General features: G+C 37.0%; 1 protein-coding gene across 2 annotated transcripts in view; it reads right to left on the reverse strand.

Annotated features, from left to right (window-relative positions):
* The window catches only part of grm2b (glutamate receptor, metabotropic 2b), a 33,941-nt gene that overhangs the window by 8,689 nt on the left and 12,294 nt on the right, over positions 1-12,958 (reverse strand). For both annotated transcript variants that reach the window (XM_014006205.1, XM_014006206.1), the window contains one exon: positions 1,050-1,887. In XM_014006205.1, the coding sequence (XP_013861659.1) occupies positions 1,050-1,887 (838 nt within the window). The remainder of the gene's footprint in view (positions 1-1,049; positions 1,888-12,958) is intronic.

The raw sequence follows: 12,958 nt of genomic DNA on the forward strand, positions 1-12,958 counted from the left end.
AGAGAAAAGTGGTTGTGATGACATGTTGAAATGGGTGGGACAGAAGCGGAAGGAGGTTTTTAAAGAGACAGAGGCCAATTTCAAGGTGTTTAGAAATGGAAATAATGAGAAGACAAGTTTATTTTCTACTTAAACATAAAAACAGCATTTTAATAACACTAAAGGTGACATAGATACTTTATTATGGTATAGAACTTAAATATAAGCCTGAGAAACACATAATATTGCCCCTTTAAATAATGATCACTGTTGTCTGTTTGCCGTTAAAATAGACATTGTAAAAAAAATTATTATTGCTCAAAGCCTGTTTGATTTTCTTAGGTTATCAGGTTTATGTCCTCTGGCTTTGTCAAGAATAAGGTCCTTGTCTAGTGGGAGTGCTTTCAGTTCCAGTGGTCGTGTTCTCTGAAAATTGCACACCTGAGCATTATATAACGGTATGAATGAACAAAACCAAACTCAAATCTTTGTTTTTCACACACTTGAAGTATGGACCACTCATAAATAGCTTCTTTATAATGATCTGGAAAGTGTTTTACAATGTTATCTTCAATAACACATCCATTCAAACACTAATCAAGTGTTTCAAATGGTTGTACTTAATATATAAACACACTTGAACTCCTAATTCACTGAAAGATGATGCTGAGACCCAATAACCCCTAAACATATACACTGCTGTTAAGTGTCTGTATGTGTATTTTTCTGTTTATGCATGTCTTTTTTGGTTACTTTTGTGAAAGTATTTTTTTATTGTGTGTCATGAAGAGTGTTATGTAAGTAAAACAAACACTGTTTTGACATATCCTCAGAATAGTCTTTTCCATATATGGTACATTCCCTTCCAACTGATTCCTTCTTGGTAATTCATGGATTATTTTCACTAATTAAATTATTGCAAATCTTTTTTTTTCCCAAGGTTAATAAGAAAACCATTTTGAAGTCTTTATTCTGTGTTACGCAACCTACATTGCTTTTACATGGCAGTGTTTTCATTTTATTTTCAGCCTATAGCACAGGTTTTCACTTCCTCTAATTTATTGGCCCACCTTCAAACTTGGTCTTTAAAATGAACTCCTTGTAGAATCGTTTGCCATTGCCTGGTTTCATGGCATCGCAGACCTTGGATGCGTTGGAGCAAACTGCCTGCCTCATGTTGTGCAGAGCGTAAGCCATGGCGTAGACCGCATTCACCACAAACATGATCTTGGACTCCTGTTCAAAAGTCCCATCTCGTAAGCTGTGCTCGCTGCAGCTGGGCTCTTGAAGGCTGCAGCTAAATCGGTGTTCCCAGAACTCCTTAAACCATGGGTTCCTTGTGTTGGTGTATGGGTTCAGCTTGGTAAAATAATCTTCGAACTCTCTGATTCGATAGGAGGCCAGCTCAATGGTAAAGGCCCCGTCGGCTGCAGTCTCGCTGCCCCTCACCACACTCTCCTGTGCCCCCCATCCGTCGCTGGCCACCCAGATGAAGCTGACATTCATTCGAGCTGCAGCAACCAGCAGCTCACGGGCGTCCTCGCTGCGGGTGAACAGGATGACCACCTTGGCGTTGGACTTTTGCTGCAGAGAGCGGATCACGTTCTCATAGCTCTGGCGATTCATGGAGCGGCTCACTTTAGCTGAAGTTGCAATGCAGATCTGACGACTTCGGGCCTCCTGCTGGAAGGCATCGATGCCCGTCTCACCGTAGTCACCTTCTGACGCTACTGTTGACACGTAAGTCCAGTTGAAGTAGTGCAGGATCTCGGCCATGGCCTTGGCCTGGTAGAAGTCTGGCGGAACGGTTCGGGCAAAATAGTCATAGCGGGTTTTGTCACTGAGCTTTGCACTGGTGGAGGCATAGCTGATCTGAGGTATTTGGAACAAACGCAGGAGGTTGGCCACCTAAAGAAAAGAAATACGCTGTTAAATATTGCCAGTTATTGATAAAAAGAACTTCTAACTTAAAGACTTTCTTAAGGAGGCTAACAATACAGTTTAAAAAAAATAAGTGAATAAAATGAGTCAAAGAAAATGAAGGGACACACGTTAACTTGAAACAAAGTCAGTGTTGTGTCTATAAAATAATGCCATCTTTCAAAATGCACTGTCACACAAGGAGTTAATTGGCTTAAATTGGAATCAATTTTTGTTGCTGATATGATAATGTGACTACTTTGTACATAATATTTAAAAAATTCAGGCTGGCTCTTTTTTTTTAGCATGATGATGACCAGTTTGTAGAATAATTAGCATGCTTAATCAAAACTAATGGCATAAATAAAAATGGATGAAGTGACTTTGTCTACTTCCATTGCTCCAAACTAAAGTCAAAATGACCAATGCTACATTGTAGGTTTTTATGTTTTTTTTTAAAGAAAGACATAATGTCTCAGCTGCTTCTCACTAATCTGAACTGAAGCCAAAATGATTGTTTTTTGGGTGTTGCCATGTTGCAGTTTTGGAGCCAATCACTGCACACTACAAGGAGCTGTAGTTTATTTAAAAAGTTTCTTTTAGTTATTGCTAGAAGATTCAGTAATAGAAAGCTGATTTTCATGCATCTAATTAAAGTCATTTTAATTTGTGGATGTGGAGGCCAATGGAAAAAGACCAATGCTCAGTTCTGGCCCTCGAGCCACATTTTGTCCTTGTGTGTCCTAGATTGTCTAAAAGCTGAAATGAAAGGCAGAGCTTTCTGTAATCAGGCTTCCCTCTTGTGGATCTGGTTATTAGTTTTGGAAGGTGAAATTGTTTTCGAATGTCTCCTTCTTTGTGTCTCCTTGAGCTTTTTTAAGTTTTTCTACCATTGCAGCTTTTTATTTTGTTTTAAGAATAATAAGTTTTTGAGCTCCTCGTCTGTATTCCTTGGTCAGAAAACGTCCTGCCATTGTGACAATTCATGAAAATCGTGCTTTCATTTGCTTGACTTTTCTACATGTAGTTATTTATCTGATCCAGAGGTGAAGTGAATCTGAAGAGATTTACAGTCTGGTTTGTTTTCTTCAGCTTCAGCTTTATTATGTCAGGGAATATTATCGCCAGCAGCATCAATAAATCCCTTCATCAGCTAACAGCAGAAACAACAACTCACATTTAAGAATTTTATCAGTTTATATTACCACTTTATTTTAAAATCTTAAATCATTCACGACTGATAACATGTTGAAACGTTTTCTACTCAGACAAATATATGGATTTTTGGTCTCTTCCGGTGCTGCAGCCAACACGGCTGAATGATAATCTTTTACTAAAATGTGCAATGTTGAACACTAACCTGCTGAAACGATGGTCCAAACACAAAATCATGGCAATTATTTCCTCGCAGCATTCTAAAGTCATGCCAGGAAGGCAGTAAAAACTTGTCAATCTGCAGGATACCTCCAGAGACACGGTGGTGATTAGTGAATACCCATGGGCTTCATGGGCATGAACCCACCCCCAGCATCATTGAATGCCTGGAGGCTTTTCAAACAATGACATCCCCGTGGATCTAATTGAAAGCCCTTCTCCACTCACACTAAATGCCATTTTGTCTTCCACCTCACTCATCCAAAAGAGCTTCAACAGACCCAATGTTCAATCACAAATCATATTATTTTCTGTTTACACCAGTTTTCTGCAAGAGGTCCATTCACCAATAGTTGTGCTCTGCCAATCCATGTTAAACAAGACTTTTTTTATTTAGCTGTGTTATAACGAAACACTTCTTTAAACAGTATCAGCTTGTTAAATCAGTTTTTTAAGAATAATAAAGTTAGGAAGGTGTCGTTTTCCAATAAAAAGCGCTGTTATACTTGATCATATTTTCAGATGATTAAAAAGCAGCCACCTGCATGTTGTTGATTTATTATAAGTGCATGTAAAACTGCCATTATTGTCCAACAAAGGTTGATTCTGTAATAATAACAACATAAATAAAATACCCTCAAAGCTGGAATTATGATGGGTAAACATGTAAATCATATACTAGCTGTAATGTTAAAAATAAATTCTACAAAACTGCAGAAAATAAAAATAATGGAAAAATATGTTTGTTGTTTATTTGAAAACATTTTCCCAAATGAAGCTTCAAACTTTTGTTTTTTTTTTTCTGCTTCCATTATAAAAACTCTCATTTTGCAAAGAACGATTGTGATAATGGCACTTAATTCAGCCATAAAGTAAAGATAAAAAGTTGGTCTGATGATGACATCAAAAGGAAAGTTTAAATGTAATGGTGACCTCATAATTTAAATCTTTTTATTTTATTCATAAGCCATTAGTTTAATGCTCTGAAATCTCTCTTCATCTTTATAACCATGCAAATTATTGACCAGATTCCTCAGTGAAAGGGAACATTTTAGTTTTGTTGCAAAAATCAAAACTTGTGCAAAAATATCCAAACATCACAAACTTGCAAAAATAAAAATAAAGAAAAAGAGAGAAAGACAGAGGAAGAGGTCAACAAACTGTAGGACCTGACAAACGGCACAATCTATAAACCACACCCATCTTATAATCATCAAAACACTTCATTTTACTCTGCTGCCGGAAAACAATGTGACTTAAAACCTCTGATAAATCTTAAATTTAAATCACTCTGCTATTACAAAATAAGCTAGATGAAACAATGTATGAATTATTAACTAAAAACTTTAAAATTACACTTTTAACCTTTATAAACTTCAAGGCTCCAACAATTATCATTATTTAAATAAATAAATATATTTTATTTGTTAAAAGATTAGATAAACTGCTTTAGTCATTTTAACTAAAACAAGCAATATAGAATTTTTAATGAGTGGTATTTGATTATTACTTCAACAAATTTTAACTAGCAGAAAAATTAGTTTTTAAAATCCTGTGTGTGCACACTGTTAGTCTGGATCAGCTCTGAGGTGTCTGACATCTTAAAGACAACATAAAAATCTACAATGTTAAAAATATCAGTGATAAATTAATGATATGTTCAATATATGTCTGTGATTTTCACTCTTTGTTAACAGGTTTGTGAACTGCATGCGCACACAGTCCTGTTTATTGTTCAGATTTGAAGGATTTGTACCAGACAGCAGAATATTTCAGATTCATTCCTTAGACATGTTTGTTGCACCCACAGGTGATGTCCTGGTCAATAAAAAGTTGTTTTCATGTCATCATGTGGGCTGAAGTGATGTCTGAAAATAAATAATTCTGGAAATCATGAAACTGTCTGCAAAATCTCATCACTCTGATGTCTGTGAAGAAATGAGTCCACCCATGAAAAACTTTATAACTTTACTGTCAACTTTTTACTGTAGATGACTGACTTTTCTTTCATGTTCCCGGTATCTTCTTTTAATTGTCCTGACAGTCTTCAAAGTTCATTTGTAGCTCTTTTAGAAGAAAACATGTCAAAGATCTGCATCCTTTATAATCATCTTCACTGTATTCAGTCTATGAAAGCATTTGAGATACACTCAAAAACATGTTTAATCATTGTTGAAAAAGTGAGAAAATAAAACTAATGTTCATTTATGGTTGGTCTTCAACATATTTCAGGATTTTATATTTTTCCTTGCAGAATCTGATTCATTTTGTTTTGGTATACAGGTCAAACAAAAGTTCCTTGGTAAACTTGTAAAACGAAAATGTGTCTTTTGTCTGAAAAAGTCTGTTGTGTTAATCTGTTGTGTAATTTAACCAACAGGCTGAGCCTTTATTACTCAGCTTGGCAACTTAAGTTTTATTTACTATTAACTTTAATAAGTCATTTAAGTTAAGGGAAAAAAAACAACAACATGTTAGCTCAACCCATATGTTATTTTGAAACAAGACAATTCATTAACTCTGATAAAAGCAATTATGTAGAAAAAAATTAAATTGATTTCTTATATTTATTTAACAGTTTAAATGTTTTATTTATATTTGACCAATGAGACAAACGTATTTTATAGACTTAAACTCAATATGTTTTACTATATTTTAAGTCTTTGTAATTGTGTGTTTTGTTTATTTTCTGTGTATAAATTGAAGCCAATGTTAAGATGTACGCATTAACCCAAAAGACACATTTGATTTATAATAAATAGAAGCCAAAGACAAGGTTTGTTTTCAAAAATGATTGAAAATACCCATAAGCTACCGTGCTGTGTCTCAAACACAATGGCACAAACCACATACCCGAGTTCTCAAGGGAGGGAAATAATATGATATATTTAGTCAAGCATACCAGTAAGTCCAGGCTCTGTTTTTTTTTTTTTTTTCCTGTGAAAATCTAGGAGCTTTCATTAAATCACCCACAAAGAGATCTGACCTCTCTTCAATGCACGGGGAATTCTAATAACATTCACTGATTGAATTTATGTTGCCTGGGAAATAATACAAAAATAAAAATAAAAACCTTTAACTTACCAGCAGCTCTCAGTTTGTCAGTCAGTTACACTTGCATAGTAACAAGGTAGTTTCCTCTTGCAGAGGGTTTTCAGCAAGGCAGGTAGTCTGCTTAGAGAGATTCTTGAGGAAACCTGACAGCACCTTTCAGGACGGCACTGAAGTGTGTGACAGTAGCCGTCTGTTTGCCCTCACTATTTCCCAGTTACCGTCTAACAACACCCGTATGGCTTCAGGTAAAAACGGATCCCTCCCCCCTCCCCGCCAGAACTTTCAACTTTCTTTTCATAATTAAGCCGCACCTCTCTGTTACAGTAACAATTTTCAGAGAGCGTTTTCAATCAACGTGAACAAACATACAGGCATTGATGTCTGTGTTTGAAAATACATGTTATATAACTAAAATAATGACCTCATTAAAAACGGCTAGTTCTGCTTAATATGTCTTTGTAATTATGGCAACATGCTACAAAGTTAAAGTCTTGTTTGGTTCTATTATTTAGGAGGTTCATTAGTGAAACAGAGACTGCTTTCAACAAAAAGAAATATGTATGTCTCCCTTTTTTTCAGTGTTGCCTTTGTCCAGCCAGAGTCTCTTAGCAGTAATGGCAAAGAAGCCACTGTGCAGTCACTAATGTGTGGAGGATAATGTTTTCCCCAGAAAAAAGGATTTCTGCAGCACTATGTCAGATAAAATGTGTCAGGTATTTTAATTATTCCAGCACTTTACTTGCGTTCACTAATGTCTTTTATTATTTCTCTTTTTTAAACCAGGAAGCGTTTTTACAGTGTTTTTTCATGCCTTCCACAAAAAGCACACAATCAATATTTAGAATGTAATTTATAATGTATCAAAATATTTTACATTTTCCTATAAATTAAATTTTAATCAATGACTTTCATTAGAGCGTCTGTGTACACAGCCAGTTTAAGGATTTAGTTTAAACTGGGAAAATAAACTCTGGTTCTCCAAACTGAAGACTAAAATAACAGGTTAGGTAATATTTGGTCACATTTACACAGAACTCCACTTTAAAAAAGAACAAACTATCTCGTTGAGCTTCATGTTGTTTGCAGAAATGTCACAATAACTGCTTATATTTTGATTAAAGACAGAAAATATACAGAAAAAATAGAATTTGCATTTTCTGCGAAAAAGCAGTGTGAATGCTAAATTCTGAAGGATTTTTGCTGATTAGGTAAACAAACTGAAACTAGCCTAAAAACAAAAACAAACTGAAAAATATGACCCATAAAAAAAATATAAAAATATCTTTGCAGTAACAGAACAGAATAAATTAATGTTTTCTACACTCCTAGACACTATAATTGCACAAAAAAGTTTATGAATGCAAAAAAAGTGCATTTAGCATGATATGTCTCCTTTAAAGGAGCTGAAATCGCTGAAATTAGCACAGAGAAACAGTGTGCATGTTTGCTGAATTAAGCAGTAAGAAGATGGGGAAAAAAACACAAATTAGCTAAAAAGTAACTAAAAACACATAAAACAGCTGAAATGAGCATAAAACAGCTGAACGGAGCATAAAAAGCTTAAAATAGCAAAAAAAAAATAACAGAACGGATTAGAATTATAGCTGAAAAAGCAGAAAAAGGCTAAAATCAGCTAAATAGAAGCCAAAGAAAGCTGAAATTAGCAAATAGAAGTTAAAAAGCAGAACAAGAACAAAAGGTAAAAAGACTGAAATGATGCTGGATTCAGTTTTAATGAGAAAAAATCCCAAAAAATTGCTGAAGTACCAAAAGTCGTAGCAGGAACTTCCTGAAGGAACTGGAAGTTATGATGTATGAGTTGTACAAATAGCACAATGAGATAAACGTACAAAAGAAAGGAATTATCTCAATAATGTGAACGCTTTATGAGCATCTTCACAACTAATTTAAAAACAGCTGCAAGTCTTTACTGACTGGCTGACATACAGTACATACAGAGATTCCCTGCAGCACAGTAAAAGTTAGTGTATGTTGATTTTTTTCTTCACATAAAACCTACATCCACTCTTTACTCCCACCAGCCAAACAGTACTCATCACAAGAACAATTTTTTGATGCGGTTCATGAAAGTCCAAGGAAACTGTGGAGCTCTATCGACCTCGTGGCTGCAAGATACGATTTGTAGCCCGCAGCAAAAACTTGATAAGTCTGGCAATTTTGTTGTTATTGAGAATAAAATGCAGCACTCTTGTCACACAGTCCTGTGTCTTACATCCTTCACAACAGCTACGGGCTCTGAACAAAGACTGACCTGTGATACTGTGTGAGAACAACAGCTCTAAGTCATGTTTAAGTTGCATCCAGAAACAGATAATCTGGTATTATAATAACTGCATGACTCCAAATAACCTTAAAGTCATTAAAGTGTTTTCCCTGATCCTGAAAGACGAACTGATAACGATAATTAGAGAAATAACTGCGTTACAGTTTCAAGGAGAGCATCGCATAATAAACAAAATCTTTTTGAAGTTAACAACAAAACAGGCTTTTTCTTCTTCTTCTTCTTTTTTGTTTCCTTCTAAAAAAAACTCTGTGAAGACAGAAACACAATAAAAACAGAATCCTCTTCTCCCCTCCTTTGTACCACGCTCCAACAGAGTTAATAAACCTCTGCACAACAAAAATATTAAACATCAAATATAAGGCAAGACAGCTGTTATAACCTCAAATTACTGAGAGGCTTCCCAGCAGCTTTAGCAGCAATATTTCAGGGTTTGTTTAATTATCTTAAAGGATTTACTGAGTTTTTGTTTTTTCCATGTGGCTTATTATATTTGCTCAATTTTACAATTATTATAACCGTCTATCACAAAAGGTTTATTATTGCCTGTTGCTGAAAGGCAAAGGCAGTCAATAATGTTTTTGCATGTGTGCACATCTGTGTGTGTTTGTGTGGCTGTTAGCAAAATGTCTATTGAGATGAATGGATAAAACTAATAACGGTACGTCTACGACTGATTAAATTTTGGACCAAATTATCTTAAAAATTGAATGTTTTGCCATTTTCTTTTTGGAGTTAACTCTGCCTTATCAAAGTATTTCATATACAGCTAAGCTTGATATTTTCAGTAGAAAAAAATGTTTTGATCGACCTATATTTATTTTTTAAAAATCACAACAATGAAATGTGATGTGGAAGCTGAGGATTATCCTCAACACAGGGATTAACTGTTGAATTCAAACCTGTTAGTGTGTTATCTCACAAACCACTGAAAATATTTAAAGGGAAACTTCCAAAAAGTAATTTTTGTTTGTACATGTACAACTTGTAAACGTTTGGGGTCAATTCAAGACAGTGGCGGATCTAGGATCAAGGGGCCACAATATTCATAGAGGGGCCAAGTATTTGTTCAACATCCTTGCACATAAATCCTCGGTTTTGGTAAGGTGTATAAATTTAAGTGGTCACATACACTCACCGGCCACTTTATTAGGTACACCTGTCCAACTGCTCGTTAACACTTAATTTCTAATCAGCCAATCACGTGGCGGCAACTCAGTGCATTTAGGCATGTAGACATGGTCAAGACAATCTCCTGCAGTTCAAACCGAGCATCAGTATGGGGAAGAAAGGTGATTTGAGTGCCTTTGAACGTGGCATGGTTGTTGGTGCCAGAAGGGCTGGTCTGAGTATTTCAGAAACTGCTGATCTACTGGGATTTTCACGCACAACCATCTCTAGGGTTTACAGAGAATGGTCCGAAAAAGAAAAAACATCCAGTGAGCAGCAGTCCTGTGGGCGGAAATGCCTTGTTGATGCCAGAGGCCAGAGGAGAATGGGCAGACTGGTTCGAGCTGATAGAAAGGCAACAGTGACTCAAATAACCACCCGTTACAACCGAGGTTGGCAGAAGAGCATCTCTGAACGCACAGTACGTCGAACTTTGAGGCAGATGGGCTTCAGCAGCAGAAGACCACACCGGGTGCCACTCCTTTCAGCTAAGAACAGGAAACTGAGGCTACAATTTGCACAAGCTCATCGAAATTGGACAAGAGAAGATTGGAAAAACGTTGCCTGGTCTGATGAGTCTCGATTTCTGCTGCGACATTCGGATGGTGGGGTCAGAATTTGGCGTCAACAACATGAAAGCATGGATCCATCCTGCCTTGTATCAACGGTTCAGGCTGGTGGTGGTGGTGTCATGGTGTGGGGAATCTTTTCTTGGCACTCTTTGGGCCCCTTGGTACCAATTGAGCATCGTTGCAACGCCACAGCCTACCTGAGTATTGTTGCTGACCATGTCCATCCCTTTATAACCACAATGTACCCAACATCTGATGGCTACTTTCAGCAGGATAATGCGCCATGTCATAAAGCTGGAATCATCTCAGACTGGTTTCTTGAACATGACAATGAGTTCACTGTACTCAAATGGCCTCCACAGTCACCAGATCTCAATCCAATAGAGCATCTTTGGGATGTGGTGGAACGGGAGATTCGCATCATGGATGTGCAGCCGACAAATCTGCGGCAACTGTGTGATGCCATCATGTCAATATGGACCAAAATCTCTGAGGAATGCTTCCAGCACCTTGTTGAATCTATGCCACGAAGAATTGAGGCAGTTCTGAAGGCAAAAGGGGGTCCAACCCGTTACTAGCGTGGTGTACCTAATAAAGTGGCCGGTGAGTGTATGTTCCAACAGTTGTAACGTAATGTAATGTTATTAAAAAAGCTTAAATTCTCCTTATCAATTTTACATGCATTTTTACTGTACATGGATAAAATATTGCAAAAATATGAGAAAAAGAAGCCATTGTTTGTCAGTTGAAAGTTAATTTTTGGCAAAAATTTTCAAGTCTTTTAAAGAAGAGAAGAAGACTGCTGTCAGACTGGAACTGCAGCCACCATCATTCTCAAGCAAAGGACAGATGAGTGACAGGACAGGGGCACTTCAGGGGGCCAATCAGATTTCAGCAGGGGCCAATGCCCCTGTGGCCCCGCCCCTAGAACCGCCCCTGACTGAAGATGGCCGCCACTGCTATTAGCACATAAATGACTATAGCTCCAAGAAATTGTAAAAAAGTTGACATAACTTTAATAGCTGGAAGTCATTCTCAACTCATTTATGGTTGAAATCAAACAGATTACAGAAGATTTTACAGCATTGCATGAGATTGCACTTTTTTTCTGCTTTGACCAAAAATAACTAAATTGTAATTTTTTGTCATATTCTGAACTTAGACGAAAACCTCACCAAGAAAAACATTTTTTGTGCCTATAGGTTGACAAATGTAGGATTTTATTTGCAGTGCTTCTATGAAAGTTTGTTCATCTACAGAAGTTAATTCTGACTGACTCTAAACCAATTTCTGCTTTTTATTGTGTCGCTTCTGAGGCGCCCGCTTTGTGGATTTGAAGGTACGTATTTCATCTTCAAGTTATTAATCCGGGGAACATGTGAGACCGGTTGAGAAAGACTTTATTGTTTCTTTTTCGTGTTGTTTCTCCTTGTTAAATTTATTTCTGTGAAATGTATAGGCTGCTCCAGCTGAGTCATCATGCATAGTTGGATATATTAGCTAACATTCCAGATGCCAATAAAAACTATTCTCGCAAACTTAAGCAGGGAGAAGAAATAACAGGGACAACAAAATATGCCAGGATGAGTAAGACGACAATAGAAGGCTCCAAAATATTGCTGGGCTAATTATGAACAATTCCTTTGAGCGTGTGAGAAACTGGCTCCTCTCCCGCCTTTGCTGCCTTGACTTCTGTCACAGGAAGCCTCCGCCTGTCCTCCACATGCAGGTGGATGTGTCCCTGCCAGCCAATGGAGGTGCACCCCGCAGATGGGAAAATCAGCTCTTCTCAAAGTTCCACAGGACGGTCCCTGGCACTCGTCCTCCTCACTTTTATAATGCCCTTCATCGTCTCAAAGTGCTTTTCAGGGATAAATAGGGACTGTGTAAACCAGTGACCTCGCAACAAAAACGTCTAACCACGGGCTTCAAGCCGCTCTCACAGCGCCATCCAATTTCAGTGCCAGAATGTGAAAGCCAACACAAAAAAAGACTGCTCAGCAGAGTGGCAGAGGAGGTATGTACTCAGATGAAAGAAGAAAAACAAAAAGGAGAGTCTCTCTTTGAGTGTTTGTGCACTGAAGAACCATTCACAGAAAGACGTGCGGATAAAAAGGCTGGTCTTTTGTCAAAACAGCCTCAACATTACAGGAGAGGAAGATCTGGTGGCGTGAGAGGAAGCTCTGTAATAATGGAGACTTCCATCATTAAAACTTCCCAGTGGGGATCCCTAGATCAGAGTCCCCATTCAGCTTTAAATGATTACTTTGGATATTTGGTTCTGTGGAAAGGTTATGAACAGTCAACATCTTACCTGTTGTAGACAGTTCTTTGAGCAACTTCTGACAGGAGAAACAGAAATTGTTTTGGACCTGTGTCTTAAAAAAGTTCATTCTTAGTAACAAAATACAGACTTCCATGGCTTCAGTGTAAATATCTGTAATGTAAAATTGATTGTAGTGTAAAGAGTTATAAAACTGAATAGCATAAAAGGGGATAACGTTTTTGAAATTGGAGTTGTAATCATACTGGCAGCCCATGGGCCACATCCAACCTGCAGGTAACAAAAAATGTACATATATTATTA

The sequence above is a fragment of the Austrofundulus limnaeus genome, unplaced genomic scaffold, assembly GCF_001266775.1.
Source record: "Austrofundulus limnaeus strain Quisiro unplaced genomic scaffold, Austrofundulus_limnaeus-1.0 Scaffold35, whole genome shotgun sequence".
Classification (NCBI taxonomy): domain Eukaryota; kingdom Metazoa; phylum Chordata; class Actinopteri; order Cyprinodontiformes; family Rivulidae; genus Austrofundulus; species Austrofundulus limnaeus.